General features: G+C 42.5%; 1 protein-coding gene across 5 annotated transcripts in view; it reads right to left on the bottom strand.

Moving 5' to 3' along the window:
* DSCAM (DS cell adhesion molecule) overlaps positions 1 to 23,152 on the bottom strand; it is a 312,819-nt gene that overhangs the window by 57,361 nt on the left and 232,306 nt on the right. For 4 of the 5 annotated variants that reach the window (XM_069945870.1, XM_069945869.1, XM_069945872.1 and 1 more), the window contains 4 exons: positions 21,816 to 21,979; positions 18,382 to 18,480; positions 10,973 to 11,161; positions 5,371 to 5,661 (listed from right to left, as the gene is read on the bottom strand). In XM_069945870.1, the coding sequence (XP_069801971.1) occupies positions 5,371 to 5,661; positions 10,973 to 11,161; positions 18,382 to 18,480; positions 21,816 to 21,979 (743 nt within the window). Of the gene's footprint in view, positions 1 to 5,370; positions 5,662 to 10,972; positions 11,162 to 18,381; positions 18,481 to 21,815; positions 21,984 to 23,152 lie in introns of those variants that run through there. The other variant, XM_069945874.1, reaches the window with a different exon arrangement.

The raw sequence follows: 23,152 nt of genomic DNA, 5'->3' as shown, positions 1-23,152 counted from the left end.
CTATAATACTGCTCCTATGTACAAGAAAATAACTACTATAATACTGCTCCTATATACAAGAATATAACTACTATAATACTGCTCCTATATACAAGAATATAACTACTTTAATACTGCTCCTATATACAAGAATATAACTACTATAATACTGCTCCTATGTACAAGAAAATAACTACTATAATACTGCTCCTGTATACAAGAATATAACTACTATAATACTGCTCCTAGGTACAAGAATATACGTAACTACTATAATACTGCTCCTATGTACAAGAAAATAACTACTATAATACTGCTCCTATATACAAGAATATAACTACTATAATACTGCTCCTAGGTACAAGAATATACATAACTACTATAATACTGCTCCTATGTACAAGAAAATAACTACTATAATACTGCTCCTATATACAAGAATATAACTACTATAATACTGCTCCTATATACAAGAATATAACTACTATAATACTGCTCCTATATACAAGAATATAACTACTATAATACTGCTCCTAGGTACAAGAATATACGTAACTACTATAATACTGCTCCTATGTACAAGAAAATAACTACTATAATACTGCTCCTATATACAAGAATATAACTACTATAATACTGCTCCTATATACAAGAATATAACTACTATAATACTGCTCCTATGTACAAGAAAATAACTACTATAATACTGCGCCTATATGCAGGTATATAACTACTATCATACTGCTCCTATATACAAGAATATAGCTACTATAATACTGCTCCTATATACAGGAACATAACTACTATAATACTGCTCCTATATACAAGAATATAACTACTATATTATTGCTCCTATGTACAAGAATATAACTACAGTGGTACCTTGGTTTAAGAGTAACTTGGATTAAGAGTGTTTTGGTTTAAGAGCTCACAGTTTTTCAAAATTGTGACTTGGTTTAAGAGCATTGCTTTGGTTTAAGAGCTCCCTGTACTGGATGGGAGTGCAAGTGGGGGAGGGGCATGGTCTGAACAGGGTGGTCTACAGCCCTGTACTCTGATCCAGAAGGTCTCCCTTACCTTCCAAATCATAGCAGATCCACTTCAGGCTGGGGCTTGCATCAGGGGACAGGACTGTGAGGGTAATCTCTTCATAGCTGTAACCCCTCTCTCCCCGTACAGAGAGTGCTGCATGTATGTGCCCACATATGTCCTGATCATTCCTTCATGCTCCCTGCAGTCTCTGTCAGCCCTTCTGTTTCCCATCCTCTCCATTCCTGTTATAATGTGCCTGCACTCACACTCAGCTATACATACTCCGTGCTATATTGTGCCTGCACTCACACTCAGCCATTATGGGGATCTGCAGTTCTATTCTGTATCTGCAAACTGCTGCTGTTTTTTCAGGTTTATGCACTCACTATAAATTATACTCCACATGCTGATACTATACTGTACAGTAACTTATAATATCACATATCCAGCGTTTTCTAAATGTTTGTTTCATTTGTTTTACATGTTCAGAATAAAAAAAAAAATCATTATTTTTGGGGTGGGGAACCAATTAGCTGCATTTCAGTGATTTCTTATGGGAAAATTTGCTTTGGTTTAAGAGTGGATTTGGATTACAAGCACGGTCCTGGAACGAATTATGCTCGTAATCCAAGGCATCGCTGTACTATAATACTGCTCCTATATACAAGAATATAACTACTATAATAATGCTCCTATATACAAGAATATAACTACTATAATACTGCTCCTATATATGAGAATATAACTACTATAATACTGTCTCCTATAAACAAGAATATAACTACTATATTATTGCTTCTATATACAAGAATATAACTACTATAATACTGCTTCTACTGTTCAGAGCGTACCTGCCTAACATCCTCCCCCTCCCAGCTGAAGCCTTCGGTGTTTGGAGTGAATAAACCTACTTCTATTGACTGGTGAGTGCGGACTCCTCTTTCTTACTCCGTATGATAACTACTATAATACTGTGTCCTATGTACAAGAATATAACTACTATAATACTGCTCCTATGTACAAGAAAATAACTACTATAATACTGCGCCTATATACAAGAATATAACTTCTATAAGGCTAGGTTCACACTACCTATATTTCAGTCAGTATTGTGGTCCTCCTATTGCAACCAAAACCAGTAGTGGATTAAAAACACAGAAAGGATCTGTTCACACAATGTTGAAATTGAGTGGATGGCCGCCATATAACAGTAAATAACTGCCATTATTATTTTAATATAACAGCCGTTGTTTTAAAATATTTGCCATTAAATGGCGGCCATCCACTCAATTTCAACATTGTGTGAACAGAGACTTTCTGTGTTTTCAATCCACTCCTGGTTTTGGTTGCAATATGAGGACCACAATACTGACTGAAATATACGTAGTGTGAACCCAGCCTAATACTGCCCCCTATATACAAGAATATAACTACTATAATACTGCTCCTATATACAAGAATATATCTACTATAATGGTACGGCAGATATAGCTAGCCTGCACTGCTGCCAGAAGTATCCCCCTATTGAGGTGAGTAGTCGGGCATGGGATGTGGATGAATGAAGACAATAGGGTGCTTGGATGAAAAGGCAGATGTGAATAATGGAAAAGGAGAAATTCCAGCACTCACCAGTCAGCGTCTTTCAAACTTTATTCCATATAGAACATAGCAGGGAGGGGATGGTGGATCAGTGAAGGTGCAGGCGCATCACCTGGGATAGCTATTTCGGGACTCCTCCCTTCCTCTAGCCAGGCTAGACCTGGCTAGAGGAAGGGAGGAGTCCCGAAATAGCTATCCCAGGTGATGCGCCTGCACCTTCACTGATCCACCATCCCCTCCCTGCTATGTTCTATATGGAAAAAAGTTTGAAAGACGCTGACTGGTGAGTGCTGGAATTTCTCCTTTACCAATATCTACTATAATACTGCCCCCATGTGCAAGAATATAACTACTATAATACTGCACCTATATACAAGAATATAACTACTATAATACTGCTCCTATGTACAAGAATATACCTACTATAATACTGCTCCCTATGTACAAGAATATAACTACTATAACGCTGCTCCCTATGTACAAGAATATAACTACTATAACGCTGCTCCCTATGTACAAGAATATAACTACTATAATACTGCTCCCTATGTACAAGAATATAACTACTATAATACTGCCCCCATGTGCAAGAATATAACTACTATAATACTGCACCTATATACAAGAATATAACTACTATAATACTGCTCCTATATACAAGAATATAACTACTATATTATTGCTCCTATGTACAAGAATATACCTACTATAATACTGCTCCCTATATACAAGAATATAACTACTATAATACTGCTCCTATATACTGTACAAGAATATAACTACTATATTATTGCTCCTATGTACAAAAATAGAGCACATTTTTTAGTAGAATATACAGTATATTCAAGTTACTGAGAGAAACAGCCCCATATTTTTTCCATTAAAGGGAACCAATCACACTAAAATTGGGCATAAAGGTAAGGAACCGTGCTGGTACATCAGCCAGCACGCTTCCTAACCATCCCCCTGTCCCCCCCGTCCCATGAACATTCAGCCCGCAAAGTTAGTTTAATCGTGTCCCGCGCTCTATGCAAATTACCATACAAGTAGTCACGTTGGGCAAGACGGCTGTTCGAGTAGTCACAGTGGGCGGGGTCTTCGTCAAGTAGTCACTGGGTCTTGGGCCGGCTCCTGCGCTGTAATCACGCCCCTCCGGGCGTTTTGTAAAGCGGCGCCTGCTGACGTCATTTGGGGGGGGGGGGCGGCATTGCACGTCGGCCACGCCGACGTCTTTACTGAGCTGCGCATGCACAGTACAGTGGGTGAAGCTGCTGCTGTACTACGCCGCGCAAGCGCAGTACAGCAGCGTCTTCTCAGGCTGCACTGCACATGCGCAGCTTAGTAAAGACGTCGGCGTGGGCGTGATTACAGCGCAGGAGCCGGCCCAGAGCCCAGTGACTACTTGACGAAGACCCCGCCCACCGTGACTACTCGAACAGCCGCCCCGCCCACCGTGACTACTTGTATGGTAATTTGCATAGAGCGCGGGACACGATTAAACTAACTTTGCGGGCTGAATGTTCATGGGACGGGGGGGGGGGGGGGACAGGGGGATGGTTAGGAAGCGTGCTGGCTGATGTACGTTTCCTTACCTTTATGCCCAATTTTAATTGGTTCCCTTTAAGTATGCAGCTAGTCATCCACTATATAATTCAGCTATTATTTTACTGAAAATCCTAAATCCTGGAATCCTTTCTTTCAGTTAGATCATGTGATCTCATGGTGACCGCCTGGTAAATACTTTTGTTCCTCACCATCTCTGACAGAACTTTCTATATGCTCAGGCTGCATGGCTTGTTTCATACAAGCTTTACACATAGAGTAGTCAGAAACTCCTATCAGTGTTATTGATAAGGATTATACATCTCCTGTCACAAAGTTATAGTGGATCTGTTGGTAATTCAACCTCCCTGACTGTATACTTATATTCTCTTAGCTTATTTAGAGATACTGTATATAGAGATGAGGATTGTTACACTGTCCTCCCAGCAGGTACTGGCTGTAGCTAACCATGTAATGCTGTGGTAATGCATCAAGGGTTTGATTTAGGGTGCCTTCACACGTACCGGATTTGCAGCGGATTTTACGCTGCAGATATGCGACCCAGCCCTTTTAACCCCCGGCCACCTGCCACCCACAGCCCTGGCCGGAAGCATACATTACCTGCTCAGTGCAGCGGCTGTGTGAAGCTCTCAGCTCCCCTTGCTCCTCATCAGCCATCCAGTGCTGCCCAGTGCCGTGCCGTGCCGTAGAGCATACATCACCTGCTCCAGGCTCCTGCTTGCTTCAGGGCAGCGCACTGATTGGCTGACCGCCGGGAGATGCTGGTAGTTCCTGAGGCAAGCAGGAGCCTGGAGCAAGTGATGTATGCTCCAGGCTGGGGCTGCTGGGGTAAAGGGGCCGGGTTACATATCCGCAGTGGAATGAAAATTCCACTGCGGATATGTAACCCCATAGACCTTCACACTACCAGGATCCGCAGCGGATTACGCTGCAAACTCGCAGCTTGAAATCCACTGCGGATCCGGTACGTGTGAAGATACCCTTAAAAGGGAGAGGACGCAATTTAAAATGGTGGCTTAGAGGTCACATGACCTAGTAGTAAAACGTTTGGATACTTCAGAGCTGGGATAAAAGAGATGACAAAGCTGACATAGTGATGGTGAGTGTTTCTTTAGTTTGATTGGTATGCAATATTAATATTCACAAGTTATTACATCCATTACTATATAGTCCTGGTATCAGTCATACACTACTTACTGCCATCGTAATTCAGTGTTGCAAAATTAGCCTGCTTCTCGGCGCAGCCTGCACTGTTGCACACCCTCATCTGCAGCTCATACCACATTGCTTCCTGTAGGTCATACAGTATATATGATTTAGACAGGGACGTCCTCTGCGCCAGGGTCCACACCGTGGTGCCAAACGGTCGGTACTCCAGGTTAAACGATGTGATTGGGCACCCACCATCATTCCAACCAATCAGATTGAGTCTCACTCTTGTGCTGTTAATACTGGCAAACAGGTCTTGCTCCTTTGAAAACTGCGGTTCTGGAACAAAATGGAAAGATAAAAATTGTCAATTGTCATACAAAACACAATACAGTGGAAAACAATTTTTTAAAAATAACATATCACAGAAGTGTTAAGGAGTTGTCTGTTTTTCGTTAGAAGGATTTCTCAATAATAAGCAAACCAAAAATAGTCTCTCTGCAATCCCACCCACCACCACTGATCAACTGTGATCTATGTGGGAGCCTAAAAGCTACGTGTACAATTTCCCTGCAGCACCACCACTGGGGAGATAAAGTATTACATGATGCCTATTAAAATCAATTGACTTTGCATATAATGCACAGGAACACAGAGTCCTCCAGAGACAGATGGACCCGAAACAGAGACTCCCTCTAGCAGCACAGACAACCCCTTTAAGTTCTTAAAGTAGCGTGCCTATATTTTTATAAACATATACAATAAATATATAATAAAAGTATCTAGAAATAAAAATATGACTTTTGAAACAAATATTTTATGTACTTTCTACTAGTCACCCTATTAAAGAACTCTTAAAGAAGTCAGGATTTCCCCACATGGCCGATACCAGAAAGAAATAGGTTTAACTCAATTGCCCCTCAAGGAAATGACCATAAGACATCTTAAGGCACTATTCAAGTAAATAGCATCAAGCAAGAACCAATATAATTTTTAGCTTTTTTTCTTGCAGGGAATAGACAAATTACACTATATGGCTTACAATTAACATGGACTTTCCACCACAGGTCATGAATGATTTTCACCTCAGACCTCCAAACATGGAAGCCTACATTGGTCTTCGTACATGGAAGCCTACATTGGTCTTTGTACATGGAAGCCTCCACTGGTCTCTGTACATGGAAGCTTCCAATGATCTCAGCTTCCACTTATAAATGTACATGAAAGCCCCCGATGATCTCCGTACATGGAACCTTCCACTGATCTCTGTACATGGAAGCCTCGAATGGTCTCCATACATGGAAGCCTCCAATGATCTCCATACATGGAAGCCTCTAATGATCTCAGCTTCCACTGATAACTGTAGCTGGAGGCCCCCGATGATCTCCGTACATGGAACCTTCCACTGATCTCCGTACATGGAAGCCTCCAGTGATCTCCATACATGGAAGCCTCCAATGATCTCCATACATGGGAGTTTTCACTGATTGCTGTACATGAAATCCCCCAATGATCTCCGGGCATGGAAACTTCCACTGAACTCCATACATGTAAGTCTCCAATGATCTCCATACATGGATCCCTTCACTTACCTTAACACTTAGATGCCTCTATTGATGTCCTTACATAGACACTTTGACTGATCTCCATACATTGATGCCTTCACTATTCTCCATAAATGGACACTTCCACTGGCCTCTATAAATGAATGCATCCTTTAGTCTTAATACAAAGACACCTTCCCTGATCTTCAAACGTAGACACATCCCCTGGTCCCCATACATGGATGCTTTCACCGATCTCTATACATAATGCCTCTAATGATCTCCATACATAAATACCTCCACTGATCTCCATACATCACACCTCCAGTGATCTGCATACATGATCAAGTTGACTGATCTCCATACATGGATGCCTCAGGTGATCTCCTTACATGGACACCTTCATTGACCTCAATACTTGGGCTCCCTCAGTGATCTACATGCATATATCTACCATATTGTTCTCCATACATGGACACATCCCCTGATCACCATGCATGTACACCTGAAATAATCTCTGTACATGAATACTTCCACTGATCTCTACATATTGATGCCTTCACTGACCTCTACACATGGAATACGCCTTTTATCTAGACACTACAGGCATATATTGCTCTTAGGCTCCCATGCTTACAGTCGTATACAACACACAATACATTTTTATTTGCAGGATGAATCTGCATTGAATAGAAAAGTCTATTACAGTATTCTATACAACAAAAGAGAAGTCATACCAACATATACCAGTCCAATAAATGCCACAGTCACCTTTGACATCTCTTGGTTGAATAGATGGTGGCAGTGGTGGTCCAGCATGCATGCTCCTGCTCTATTTAAAGTTTATGGGATTAACAATTATAGATAAATATAGTGGAGCTTTTATAGGTGATAACTTGTCATTATATCTCTTTAAGGGAATGGCACATAAGATAAGTTTCTTGTAAGAAAGTTTCCCTTTCTATAAGTAACATGATTATCATTTTTGACTGGCTTAATAATCATGGTTAATGGTCCACAGACTGATTACAGTCAGGTACCTATTATTTATAGCATCAGAAAGTGGCGACTCTCACGCTCCATTACTTACCAGTAGACTATGAGATGCAGAAACTGCAGCTGTCATTGTATTATATCTTATCCATTGTTGTGGAGATACAGGTGAGCAAATCCAATCTCATCCCAGAGCTCACAGTACTAAAGATAATAGCTTGCTGATTGTTGCCCTGTACTTAGCACCTCATAGGAAGGCCAAGGACGGTGGTGAGGAGACACTCCAAAGATGGACTTTTAGCTTGTTTCTTACCCAGCATGTTGGGCTTGTCTGGGCACCCCTCTGACTCTAGTTTCTTACCGATAAAGGTTTCCTTTCTGCTAGGTGATACCCACTCTGGAGGGCCAGGGCATGCTCCCGAAACCTCTCTGAGTAGCTGGTGTTCTCAGTACTGTTCCTCTTACTCTCTTAGTATACATCTACCTGTATATGGCAACCTGTCAAAAACTGTTGCTGAGATACCCAGAAGTATACTCCCGACAGTCCTTTTTAATAGACCAACATAGTCTAGCGACTACATTGGGTCCATTTTCTGTATCGTTATATGAGTTTTGAGGGAACCAATACTGTGGCTAGTGTGTGATGCTATTGAATCCAATACAATTAACATATATGTTCGGAAAAAGGCCTACTGTGGTCGCTAGTTGACTTACAGTAACTGGTACAGTGAATTCAACAGGTCCAAGAGAAGCATGCTGCAGTATATGTCAGCAATAGAGATGAGCGTGACTCGAGCATGCTCAAGTCCAATCATTTGGCATTTGACTCCCAGTGGCTGAAGAAGTTGGATGCGGCCATAGGGAGTCCGGAAAAACATGGATACAGCCTATGGCCATAGGATGTATTCATGATTTCCAGGACTCCCTAAGGCTGCAGTGAAGTTGTTCAGCCACCATTAATAAAATGCTGAATGATCAAGTTGCGCTCATCGCTAGTTAGAAACCTTTTTGGATAGGAAAATGTAATGTGAACAAAGGCTTAGCCTAATCTTCAGCCATGGATCTGTGATATTTGCAATACAGAATCCAACAAAATAATACCAACGCTGGATGAGTAGGAAATCACCTTTTGAAAGAAGTTTCTAAAAGCCAGAAGTTTTTTAAAGTCGGACCATTGATGGTTGAGTAAAGTTAAAGGTTTTTGGGAACGATCTAGCCCTGGCTTCCCGATTACCAAGCTGTGTAATAGACTTAGGATATGAGCACTGATCAACTAGATGGCTGCTCCTTTGCCAAGTGGCTTAGGCCGTATAATATGGACGTAAGCCACAACACCACATTCAACCTCTGAACATGTATAGCCCTGTTTCTAAAAAAAAAAAGCAGACATTTTTTCTATTCCTGAACTTTTTATCCTATTGCGAGAAAAGAACTGATAAAGGATAGAAAATAAAGTTCAGAGAAAGAGCAGATTTACTTCTTAACGCGACTCAATGTACAGAACACAAAGCGATGTTCTACTTTCCAAGTAGTGCAAACTGGATATATTAATGTTGAAAGCCAGCAAACAATACCTGACCCAGGAAAATGTACACCGGCTTACTTTGCAAGCGCATTAATATTTATAGGCACGAAATACGATTTATATAGAAAATGAGATGCAGCAGCGGACTGTGCCAAAAATATTAGCGGCCTCTTAAAGTTACAATGTGGATTGCTGAGAATAGTGGTTACCTCTACAGAGGTATCTATTAAGTGATCTTCTCAAGTACCATGAAGGAGCGAGTCCCCAACGGGAGCACGCTTATACAAAAAAAAAAAAAGTTGTATAAGTAAGCAAAGGGTCAGGCAAAAGAAATCCATCCTGTCAATAGCAGCTTTCAGCTAAGGATTTGACAACCCCTATATTGTTGCAATAGTTTTAGAGAACAGGGGTGCACAATTGTTTTTATTTTCTTTACTTAAAGAGTACCTCTCATTATACAAACTTTTGACAAGTCAGAGAGACATGTAAAGGAAGGATTCCCACAGCATCCAAAAGTAATATCAAGCAAGTTTATTCACACATCAGGGTACAGGAAAAGCAGCAATGTTTTGCTTGATAAAGACTGATAGGTCGAAATGCCGCTGCTTTTCCTGTACCCTGATGTGTGAATAAACTTGCTTGATATTACTTTTGGATGCAGTGGGAATCTTTCTCTTACAATTCTACAATGCCCACACCAAGGATTGTGGGCCTACCTGTGTACATCCCTTCTCTACACTAGTGGCCAATTCCGAAGTATCTGCAGCATGATTCCTACTCAGAATGGTCCACGGTAATAAGCGGTGTACCCCAAGGGTCAGTACTGGGCCCCATTCTGTGTAAGGTGCTGTTGGACTCTTTCAACTTGGTATTTTAGAGAGACATGTCAAAAGTTTTTAGTGTTTAAACTCTAAAAGCTCTGCCCCGCACTCTTTTCCCAACTTTGTGTCTGCAACCTAAATGGACCCCATAGACTTGTATTGAAAGTCTGCCTAGGTCACGTAACATGGACCCAAGAGAGAATGCACTGTGCACAGACTTTCACAACTTGATTTATTTTTAAGACAATGCCCATGTATAAGAGTATTCTGGTATAACAAGTTGGTTTAAAAAAAAAAGTAGCGGGATACTTACCTACCTCGATTTCCAGCAGCTCCTGTTCCAGTGCCTTCTGGTACCCTATTGGGCTTCAACCTGTTCAATCCCAGAGAGGTCTGACAGTAGATTTCTCCTCTCTCCTTGTCTAGAGTACATGTATGACTGAGATGAACTAGTACATGTATATAGAAATCGGAAGAGGTAGTCAATGGTTAAACAATTGGGTTCTGCCAACTGCTATTTACATGTGCGGAGAAAGGGTCATGGGATAGGGGTGATAGGAGCAACCATACTGTAGCTATATGAGTACTAGAATATGAGTTCTTCTACTCTATGTATATATAATGCTATATAATGCTTATGACATATACAATTACTTAAAGTTAACATTCAAAGAAATCAACATTGCAGAGAAAAAAAAAATAGAAAAATAATCTGGATAACGTATAATTACTTCCTGCTTTGGATGGGCAGGACAAGACTCCAGTACCTTTCCCAAGGGTTTTTGCCTCTATGATCTCACTGATGCGTCCTGGCCCCACTCCGTTCTGGGCGGTCAGAGTAAATTTGTACCAAGTGCCACATTTCAAATTTTCCAAGCGGTAGGAACGTTCACTGGGGCTGATGGGAAAACTGCCCCATTGTTCGCTGTTATCCTCCGAATACTGAAGTATGTAACCTGCAAGGTTGGCAAACAAGGGACAATTAGTCAACGGAACAGAGAAAGTGTAAATTTCAAATACTTCCTTTCCTCTCTCCCTATAGGGCTACTTATAAAATCTAGCTGTTTTCCCAGAATGCATTGTGGCACTTCATAGGACTGAATATTAATGTATGCACCAGGAAAGCTCCCACCATATTGGTTGCATATATAGGCCACTATTCCCCCAGCAGAGGTCAACAGAGTGCCTTTTTATAATCTGTTATGATCCTATACAGGTTTTGAAGTCCCAATATAAAATCTCTAATAGAACATCTTATTTTCTGGGGTCTTATTTTTGGACTCTCTCATCAACCAGGGATCAGGCCAGCCAGTGGTAAAGCTACTGCAATTGCAAGAGTAATAGCTGCAAACAGGCCCATAAATCAGGGTGGCCCACATTAAGGTTAAGATTATGACTGCCCTGCTAAAACTCAGCTCCAATGCATGGCAATATAGGGAGGTCTGTGCAGCAGCACTGAAAGGAGAAGAGCAGTCACACAGTTTAGAGAAGTAAAGAAGCTGCACTGACAGAAGCAGGGAACTACAAGAGTGTTAACACCTCACATTCTTCATAAACCTAAGGGTACTATTACACGGGCCGATGGGGGCCCGATAATAAATGTAAATGAGCGCTGATCTGCTAGATCGGCGTTCGTTTACAGGGCCTATTACACGGCCCTATAATCGTTTAACAAGGGCTGCAGGGACTTTGTTACCGATGTCCTTGCAGCCTTTGATAAACTGGTAAACACAGGCCCGCTTCTGCCATGAGGCGGAATGAGCCTTCCGCCTCAGGCGGCGGATTTTGCGGTCCGGCAGGGGGCGGCATTATGTCCCCCCTGCTGTCATTTTTGTTAAGTATCACTTAACAAAAATGACAGCGGCTGCTCACCTGTCCCGTCGCCCGTGCTCTCCACATCCCGTCAGGTCCCACGATGTCACCCTACAGCTGTCACGGACCTCCAGGCTGTGGTGAGTGCCCGGGGTCGGTGGGGGACGTGCTGGGGTGATCGGGTGATCGGGTCGCGCGGGTCGGCCCCGCGCGACCCGATAACCCCATTTACTCACCACAGCCTGGAGGTCCGTGACAGCTGCAGGGTGTCGTCGCGGGACCTGACGGGATGTGGAGACAGCGGAGAGAGCGGGCCGGCTGCGGCGTGGGACAGGTTAGCGGCTGGCTGGGGGGGGGGGGGGGATGTCAGAGGGGGGCGATGCCGGCCATCACTCGGGGGCGGCCGCCTGAGGTTTGCCTCAGGCGGCAGAAACCCCAGAATCGGCCCTGGGTAAACATTACCTATCCCGGGTCCAGGGCTCCTCCTGCTCCTCTCCTCCCCGGGTCCCGCGCGCTGCAGCTTCAGAGCGGCCTGTCTCAGCTGTCAGGTCACTCGGCCAATCTCTGGCCGCGGCGGTAACAGCCTGTGATTGGCTGAGAGTCCTGTCAGCTAAGAAAGGCCGTTCTGGAGCTGCAGCGCGGGAGCCCAGGAGAAGAGGAGCAGGAGGATCCCTGGACAATGGATAGGTAATCTATTTCTTTTGCAAATCGTTAGCCGCTGTCCGCGCACCGCTATTACACGTAGTGGTGCGCGGTCGGTGGCCAACAATTATAGGTCAGAACCTATATCAACGATCAGCCAATGACAACGATCATCGGCTGATCGTTGTGTTTATTACACGGAACAATAATCCGCTGGATAGGGCCCATTCGGACGATTATCGTTCCGTGTAATAGTACCCTTAGATGGCATGGAATAAAAGAGCTTTATCTAAATCAATTTAAAATTCATAAGAACATATAGACAAATAAACATATAAATAAACATATCACTACACGTGATATGTTTATTTATATGTTTATTTGTCTATATGTTCTTATGAATTTTTAATTGATTTAGATAAAGTGCTATATATATATATATATATATATATATATATATATACATATACATACACACATATATTTACTTGTGATTCAATTACTGTATACCTTGAGATTTATATTTGTCTTAAAAATATTACATTAGGGGTATTGCTAGAGAGCCTACTAATTATACATACTAATTAGGTCATTTGGTGCCAGCCAAGTAGTGCACTTGCTATACACCCATTCCATAACTGCACTAGAGGTAGAGTTCTTACACCAGAATTTTTTATGGAATAAAAGAAGATTATTGCAGTGTAGACTGAGATGGTAGGTGGTGCAAATGATTTCTTATGTCTGCTTGAATAGTCAGGTCACATGAATATAGATTTCAAATTGGAAACGATCAAAACGTTATACTTTGCTTGGGAAAGGGGGATAGACCTTAACACTGAACTACATCTGTATTTGCATAAGCAGTCAACATGTTATGAAGCTGTGAACTATAAAAGATTGTAAAATCCTGATAGTTTCCTTTAATAAGCTCTGGATCAGTATTCGCAGAAACGTAATTAATTTCAGAAGACGCAGCTGTTCACACTTTGCTGCTGGACTGAGATGTTGGATCTTCTCCCAAGCTGTCTTTGTTGTCCAGTAATAAAGAAAAACTATCCTGGAAATGAAGGGGACATAAGGGCGCTCGTCCCGCTATGTACTATTATTTCATCGATGGCACAGTTTTTCTTAAAGGGGCAAATTAACCAAATCTGTTTGATACCAGGAAACCTGTAGGCAAACAGATCCAGCTTACACCCCTGAATATCCCATTACATTATATGACCCCTCAGAGGAGGGTGCGTAGACTAGTAAATCCATGAACTGTTTAGTTGTAAGAGAGGTCAGATTTACAGGTACTATTGCCAAATGCCATTATTTGGGCGCCATTGGTCTAAACTAAAGATGCCTATACAGCTTCAATAACTCTCTCCCTGCCTTGCTATATACATGAAAGCTTTGCAATGTCGAATGTTTATGCAATATGGAGGCACCTTAAAACTAGACAGTGTAAAGATGCGCTGAATTTGTCAAACAACCTGGGCACACAGGTAATCTGGCACATTTTATGACTGTCTGGTCTTAGTGGGACAAAGTGGGACTAATTCTTAGGCTGGGTTGACACTGGGTTTTTGCAGTCCGTTTAACATATCCGTTTTTAAATGGTTAAAGGACAACTCCGGCGAAATTTTTCTTTGGCTTATTTAACACACATTACAAAGTTATATAACTTTGTAATGTGGTTAAATACCCGGTCTGGCCCCCTTCCCCCACTTTCCGACCCCCGACCCCCCACCCCGGAAGTTAAAGAATGTATACATTACCTATTACGGTCGTCACGGTCCTCTTCTCCCGGGGAGCATCTGGTGACGGGTGACGTCAGAGCTGGGGGGCGGTCCGGGTCTTCTTCCTCTTCGGCGTCTTCATTGAGAGTGAATGGGAGAGAAAAGGCTGCTGGTGCACATGCGCACCAGCAGCCTTTTCATTGGCTAGAGCGCATCACATGGCTTCCAGCTTGCTCAGCCCTGATTGGCTGAGCTTGCTGGAAGCCATGTGATGTGCTCCAGCCAATGAAAAGGCTGCCGGTGCGCAAGCGCACTGGCAGCCTTTTCTCTCTCATGGACCCGGAAGCAAGAGACATCGCTGGACGGCGGACGCAGGTGACGGTGAGGCGGACGGCGGGCGAATGGAGTGGCGATCGTCACCAGAGGGATGGTGAGTATGGTGTCTGTGTGTGTCTGTGTTGTTTTATTTTTTTGGGGGGTCCCGCCGGAGTTGTCCTTTAAATGGGTGTCTGATGGGTAAGTTAAGGTCTATGGGTTTTGAAAGTTTCGTCTGTAACTGGATTGAAAACTGTCTTAATAATCGTCCCCAGAGAGTAGTGGTAATGATTCCTACTCCGTATGGTCCACGGTATAGAACCTACCCATCATCCGTCCCCTTCCGTGTATCCATCCCCTCCTTGTATACCCCCCTTCCCTGCATCCATCCCCTCCTTGTATACCCCCTTCCCTTCATCTATCCCCTCCTTGTATACCCCGCTTCCCTGCATCCATTCCCTTCTTGTACACCCCCTTCCCTGCATCCATCCCCTCCTTGTATACCCCCCCTTCCCTGCATCCCTCCCCTCCTTGTATATCCCCTTTCCCTGTATCCATTCCCTCCTTGTATACCCCCCCTTCCCTGCATCCCTCCCCTCCTTGTATATCCCCTTTCCCTGTATCCATCCCCTCCTTGTATACCCCCTTCCCTGTATCCATCCCCTCCTTGTATACTCCCCTTCCCTGCATCCATCCCCTCCTTGTATACCCCCCTTCCCTGCATCCTTCCCCTCCTTGTATACCCCCTTCCCTGCATCCACCCCCTCCTTGTATACCCCCCTTCCCTGCATCCCTCCCCTCCTTGTATACCCCCCTTCCCTGTATCCATCCCCTCCTTGTATACCCCCTCCCCTGTATCCACCCCCTCCTTGTATACCCCCCTTCCCTGCATCCATCCCCTCTTGTATACCCCATTCCCTGTATCCATCCCCTCCTTGTATACTCCCCTTCCCTGCATCCATCCCCTCCTTGTATACCCCCCTTCCCTGCATCCATCCAATCCTTGTATACCCCATTCCCTGTATCCATCCCCTCCTTGTATACTGCTCTTCCCTGCATCCATCCCCTCCTTGTATATCCCATTCCCAGTATCCATCCCCTCCTTGTATACTGCCCTTCCCTGCATCCATCCCCTCCTTGTATATCCCATTCCCAGTATCCATCCCCTCCTTGTATACCCCATTCCCTGCATCCATCCCCTCCTTGTATACCCCCCTTCCCTGCATCCTTCCCCTCCTTGGTTGAACTTGATGGATATGTGTCTTTTTTCAACTGTATTAACTATGTAACACACACAAAAACATGGCCAACCATGTTCTTGTGTATACTAAAAAAAAAGAAAAGAAAAAAAAAAACAACTGTTTTGATCTTTTTTTTTCTATAATGGAAGTCAATGGAAAAATAGATCCAAATGGATTGCACAAAATTGCATCTTTTTTTTCTTCTTCATAAAACATATATGTTACACAGACTGCAAAAACACAGTGCGAATCCAGCCTTGGAAGAAAACTGTCTCTCTAGTGCCCCCTTGAGGAGGCGGCTACACTGTAAGCAAAACACTATATAAATGATTAGATCTCTAGGTTGAGGAAACGTAACCCCAGTGCTGCATCTTATTCATCCTGCAAGTACCCATCACAGTACAGGAGAGTGGCATGTTCCCTAAAACTGTTGCCTAGAGAAGGGTTTTTGGTCTGGATAATATCCCTGGTCATGCTGCAAGGCTTATTTTACAGTCCAGCACTAACTAACAGCTGATGTACCTATAATAGTTGGCACTGGAGGGACAGTTATCTTACTCATTGAGAGCTCATTTGCATACTGTTTCCCATGGAGCACTGTTTGTAAAATGCCATACAATGCTGTCTCTTTTTAATGAAAAACAATACTACCACATATAATAAAGAAAGTTTTCATCCTTCTGAAATAGAATTAATTTGCATAATTCTCCTATTAAGTGTTGCCTGTAAGATTTCATATATCGCAGCTTCGCTTCAATGGAAAACAGTACCCCCAGCTGTAATAGGTGGCACCATAAAGACTGTTATTTTCCTTCTAGAAGGAAACTAATTTGCATATTTTCACCCATGGAGCATTGCCTGTATGATTCCATGGATAACTTGCTCTCTATATTACAAAGTGCTAATATGCAGACTTTAATGGATAACTAAAAGTAAAAGAAGGTTCCAACAGCACCTCGGAGTTACTCCAAATTTGATCGCAGGTAGAAAAATAGGATGCACGCAGGAGGGCTCACAATCCTTGGTGTGAGCACTAAACTGTAGTAGGAAAGGATACCCACAGCATCCGATGCAAAATAAAGTGTGTTTATTCACACATCAGGGTACAGAAGTGCAACGTTTCGGCCAATCCGGCCTTTGTCAAGCATGCTTGACAAAGGCCGGATTGGCCGAAACGTTGCACTTCTGTACCCTGATGTGTGAATAAACACACTTTATTTTGCATCGGATGCTGTGGGTATCCTTTCCTACTACAGTTTAATGGATAACTGTCTGTAAAACTTCACCCATAGCTGGATCTCTTCAATAAGAAACAGTACACCCCCCTCGCTTAAAAAAGTTTTTTCTATTGCTCTTCATGTGTGTCAGTCTCAACTGCAGTTCTTGAATTTCACTCATAATCATGCAAGGACTTGTAGTTTTGCACCTGCTGTAAAGATAGAGATCGGAGTAGAAGACCTCTCAATAGGGATTAGGGCCCATTCTAAACCACACTATAAGGCCCAATGTTTCTGTCTTCTATCTTGAATGACACAATGAGGCCAGGCCGCTCTTTTGCTGATGTTAGGACAAAGTCATCAGGAGGGTTTACAAGCAAACATGTTTTCTCCATAAGATTCGTGACCACAAACTTGAAAAATCCCGACACCCAAACACAAGATATCAAAGGTAGAGACGTCTGATGTTATGCAGCTCGCGAGGCGTCGGAGCGTTTCCTTTGATGATCTTGCCTCTATTGAGCGGCAGAAAACAACATCTTGACAGGACTTCTGAAAAGAAAGGATCTAATACTGGATGAACAAAGCCGTCACCAAGACGTAGGCAAGGAGCCTTGTCATTAGAAGGAGCCCAAAGCTTCCCGGTCTCCACTGCGTCCTCTGCCATCATATTGGAAGAACTTCAATCCAGCTCATACATCTGTTTCTGGGAAAGCTGAGTGAGGGCTAGTAGCGCTCCAACAGAGGTTGACACTCAGCTTTCTTAGACTCCTGATATGCACCTTTCATGCGTATGAGAGCCTTGAAAAAGCTCTAATTAGGGCCATATTGGTTGTTACCCAGCTTGGGCCCTGTGTAAATGATTTGGCTATGTCACCCACCTAACCACTATTTCTAAGAGGCTACGGCCCATGCACAAACTCCACAGTCCCCTCAAACATTATCGGCATTATTATCGGCCTATTTGGAAATACTTTACTAAGTTGGATAACCCCTTTAAAGGGGCTGTTCAGGCTTAGAAACAGAAACAGTTCCACTCTTACCGTAAGAGTGAATGACGTGAATGGCACTGAACTGTAATACCACACACAACCTGAGGACAGGGTGGTGCTGTTTTTGCAAGAAAGTAGCTGTGCTTTTTCTAATCCTGGGTAACCCCTTTAGGACTGATCTGCCTCCTCCTCAAGCTGTTATGTCGGCCCTTTGTATTTTGAAGTTATTTTACCTCGAATAGAGCTCCCTCCATTGTCTCCCGGTATCCAGGAAAGGGTTATGGAAGAAGAAGTACTTTTGGAAACGGTCAGCCGAGGCTGGTCAGGAGGCACTAGAAGGAAAGAAGAAAGTCGGATTAGATGTCCATGATATCTTTATGTCTCTGTTCCCATTATTAAACCTATCTACTAATGTACAATGGACATTTCCCATGCCAGGGATGCTTTCCCAATAGTGGGTCGAGGAAGTCTGTGATAAACAATGGCAGACGGATTGGTGGGCTTCCGTTAACGTCAGATACCTGACACCAAGAAAAATCTGATCCTAGGGTTGCGGATAGAGAAAGGCGGGTGGGGCAGAGAAGTAATGGATGTTATCATGGAGGGGGGATTTAGTAAAGGAAACTCATCAGAGCTGATCCTCTCTGCATATTTATGTTATGTATGATTATATACCGTAACTCCATCAGCGGAATGGTGAGTGCAGCTCTGGGGTACAATACAGGATATAACTCAGGATCAGTACAGGAAAAGTAATGTAATGTATGTACACGGTGACCCCACCAGCAGAATAGTGAGTGCAGCTCTGGAGTATAAAACAGGATGTAGCTCAGAATCAGTAAAGGATAAGTAATGTAATGTACATACACAATGACTTTACCTGCAGAATAGTGAGTGCAGTTCTGGAGTATAATACAGGATGTAATTCAGGATAAGTTATATAATGTATGTATGTATGTATGTATGTATGTATGTGTGCAATCACTCTACCAGCAGAATAGTGAGTGCAGCTCTGGAGTATAATAAAGAGGTAACTCAGGATCAGTACAGGATAAGTAATGTAATGTATGTACACAGTGACCCCACCAGCAGAATAGTGAGTGTAGCTCTGGAGTATAATAAACGAGGTAACTGCTGCAAATTATAAAATACTCAAATGTGAAGATACTTGTCCTCTCTTGGATATGTTTTTTTTTTATACCAAGATAATAAATTTTGCCTTCCTGTAGCCACTAGAGGGAGCATAGAAGCTTAATGCATACTGTGTACACACTGAAATAAATACTGTACGTGTATCCTGTGAGCACCTACACTAACCCCTAGTGGTGGCAACACACAGACAAAATGTTTTAGCTCTGACTTCTATACAAGATACACTTTAAGGAGCAACAGCCATACATTTTATACGCCTTGTATCATTATCTGCATCACCTCTACGTTTTATGATTGACCATTTGTCATTGCTTAGTGTATTAGTAATTGATTGTAAAAGTTATGTCGGAAAGAAAAAAGTCATTCACCTGTCCCCCCTGAGATACTGTAGATAGGACACAGAAACAATACTGGCAGCGTCTACACAGTGACATGAAGCTAGCATTCACAATGGCTGCAATATGCATTAATGATAAACATGGTGTTCCTGGATGGGTACAGAGAGCGCCCGGCTGACACCTGCCTATAACAATTGGAAAGGAGCACTCGGCAAAACAATGGCTTTTGAAATCTGTATATATCACAACAGGTGAGGCCAGCGCTATTACCATATAAATAGTCTGTTTACTGAACGGGCAGATTACATCTCCTCACTACATAAACCGCCAGCTACAAGGGATAGAGGGAAAACTGCTAGTACAGAATCTGCAATCTACATCCCATCATCTTCAGTAAGAATTGCTGCATTATGCCCCGAATGTCTGCAATGGATTCTCAAGCGGAGTATTGAATATGTACTTGAAATAACACAATTATATCACTGCAGCTGATAGAACACCTTGTAGTACTGCAGCTATATACCTGTGCATAGGGGCAGCATTATAGTAGTTATATTCTTGTATATAGGAGCAGCATTATAGTAGTTATATGCACAAGCCAAAAAGACAGAAATGGCTGCACATCGCACCCATGGCTGACACGAAGACCTGCACGTGGTATCAGAAGACCTGCACGTGGTATCAGAAGACCTGCACGTGGTATCAGAAGACCTGCACGTGGTACATGAGGCAATATGGTTTGGCCAATTTATATACTAACTTCTGATGTTGGTTTTAAATGTAGCTGAATAAGCTTTCGTGTCAGCCATGGGTGCGATGTGCAGCCATTTCTGTCTTTTTGGCTTGTGCATATTATAGTAGTTATATTCTTGTATATAGGAGCAGTATTATAGTAGCTAGATTCTTGTATATAGGAGCAGATTTATAGTAGTTATATTCTTGTATATAGGAGCAGTATTATAGTAGCTATACACGAACTGGAGAGAATGGAACGGCTGCACATCCCATCTATGGCTGATACTAATGCCGCTAGGCCTATATTAAAAATCAACACCAGAGTGTCTGTATATGAATTGATTATAGGAGCTATATTCTTGTATATAGGAGCAGTATTATAGTAGTTATATTCTTGTATATAGGAGCAGTATTATGGCAGTTATAGTCTTGTATATAGGAGCAGTATTATGGCAGTTATATTCTTGTATATAGGGAGCAGTATTATAGTAGTTATATTCTTGTATATAGGAGCAGTATTATAGTAGTTATATTCTTGTATATAGTATAGTATAGTAGTTATATTCTTGTATATAGGAGCATTATTATAGTAGTTATGTAAACAATGAAGACAGAGGTCCGGGCACTCACCGTTCTTCTGGAATCTTTATTCAGGCACAATAAACATCAGGGAAGGGAGGACAGGTGGAGGTGCGGGCGTACGCTACCCCAGTACCCCAGTACTGGGGTAGCATACGCCGGCACCTCCACCTGTCCTCCCTTCCCTGATGTTTATTGTGCCTGAATAAAGATTCCAGAAGAACAGCGAGTGCCCGGACCTCTGTCTTCATTGTTTACATGATACATTCTTCTACTGTACGGAGCACCCTGTTGGAATTACTGTGTCACATACCCCCCTGATATCACAGCATTAGTGGTGCCGACCACAATCTGTTTTAGAGATTATAGTAGTTATATTCTTGTATATAGGAGCAGTATTATAGTAGTTATATTCTTGTATATAGAAGCAGTATTATAGTAGTTATATTCTTGTACATAGGGAGCAGTATTATAGTAGTTATATTCTTGTACCTCTTCTTTTGGTTTGCTTAAAGAGTTATTGTGTACATTGAACTATAACTTATTGGTGTGCTTCTGATAGGATTTCTCTTGTAACTGCAACAAAGGTAAGCATTTTTTTCTGTAGGACCCAAGTGATATCGGTCTACAGCTACTCATACATGTTATTGTTAGCCAAACCTGCAAGGCGTTAACTGACCATCTAATGTGTTTTTGATGGGAGAGAAGGATTGAGCAGTTGAATGTTACCATGAATGATCCCTCCGTTTTTAGAGGAAATAAGATGCCACACCTTCACATGTCTGGCTTACATCAATTACACCACATTACAGTAGAGGAGGATAAATAATATAAAACACAGTTGAGCTTGGTACACCTCTTACCTTGAACCTGTAGATTTAAGACAATTTCCTCTGATCCCCAGGTGTTTGAGGCAGAACAGCTGTAATACCCAGAATCCTCTGCTTTTACTGTGCGGATGATAAAGCTTCCATTGCTGTAGACGCTTCTTCGCCCATCATTCGTCACTAGACTGGGTGTTCCGTTACTACCTCACAGGAAACAAAAATCATAAATTAAAGGAATTACAATCAAAATCCTTCAAGACTGAGGAATCATATTTGTTTGCTTTGCTTATCTTATCAAACATAGGACCAAACATAGGACCAAACATAGGACCAAGCAATGAACTACCATGTTGTTGTGTGGTAGATGTCTATAGTCATCTGTAGTCAATGTCTAATGTCTCATGCTGTTGCTTGCAATCTGAAAATATGTAAAAAGTTAAAGTGACACTGTCACCCCCTTTGTGCATTCTGACATCTCTACACAGGTGTAAAGGGTAAATTTAGCAGTTTTTATACCTTATTTCATATCATACGTCATGGTGTTTGTTCAAGTAAAAAGTCATCATTTATCAACTGCAGATTGTATTAAGTGGGCGGGGCATTGCGGCATTAGCGCCACTTAGCCCCGTCCACAACGGCACCGTTGGCCCCGTCCCCTCGCCGGCCATTGGAACAGGCTGGCTGAAAGGTCTAGACCCCACCGGGGCCGTTGTGGGCGGGGCTAAGTGACGCTATTGCTGCAAGGCCACGCCCACTTAATACAATCTGCAGTTGATAAAAGGACACTTTTTACTTGAACAAGCACCATGACGTATGATATGAAATAAGGTATGAAAAACGCTAAATTTACCCTTTACACCTGTGGAGAGATGTCAGAATGCACAAAGGTGTTACATATTCATTCTGTTATGGCTTCCTCCAAAACAGTAGACCCTCCACAAATTATTGTCTAAAAGTCAATACGGCCCTTATGGACAGGGGAGGACACAATGGGACTAGGTCTGCAAATTACATTTACATGTAACAATGACTTGCTTGTGTGGTTCCATGATGGTGTTATACCCGGGGCAAACCTGGCAATTGCTTATGGCTTCCATCCACAAAAGGGTTACCCATTAATGTTCCCTTTAAACTTAATGGATGTAGCTACCAAGGGGTACTCCAGAGAAAGAAAATAGTTTTTAAATCAACTAGTGTCAGTAAATTCTACACATTCTGAAATGACTTCTATTTAAAAAATCTCAAGCCTTCCAGTACTTATCAGCTGCTGTATGTCCTACAGGAAGTGGTGTCTGAAACCGTGCTCTCTGTTGCCGCCACTGTCGATGACGGGAACTGTCCAGAGAAAGAGAAGGTTTTTCTATGGTGATTTG

The sequence above is a fragment of the Dendropsophus ebraccatus genome, chromosome 11 (assembly GCF_027789765.1).
Source record: "Dendropsophus ebraccatus isolate aDenEbr1 chromosome 11, aDenEbr1.pat, whole genome shotgun sequence".
NCBI classification, from domain to species: domain Eukaryota; kingdom Metazoa; phylum Chordata; class Amphibia; order Anura; family Hylidae; genus Dendropsophus; species Dendropsophus ebraccatus.
Note: the sequence above shows the minus strand (reverse complement) of the source record. Positions and strands in the feature narration are given on the sequence as shown.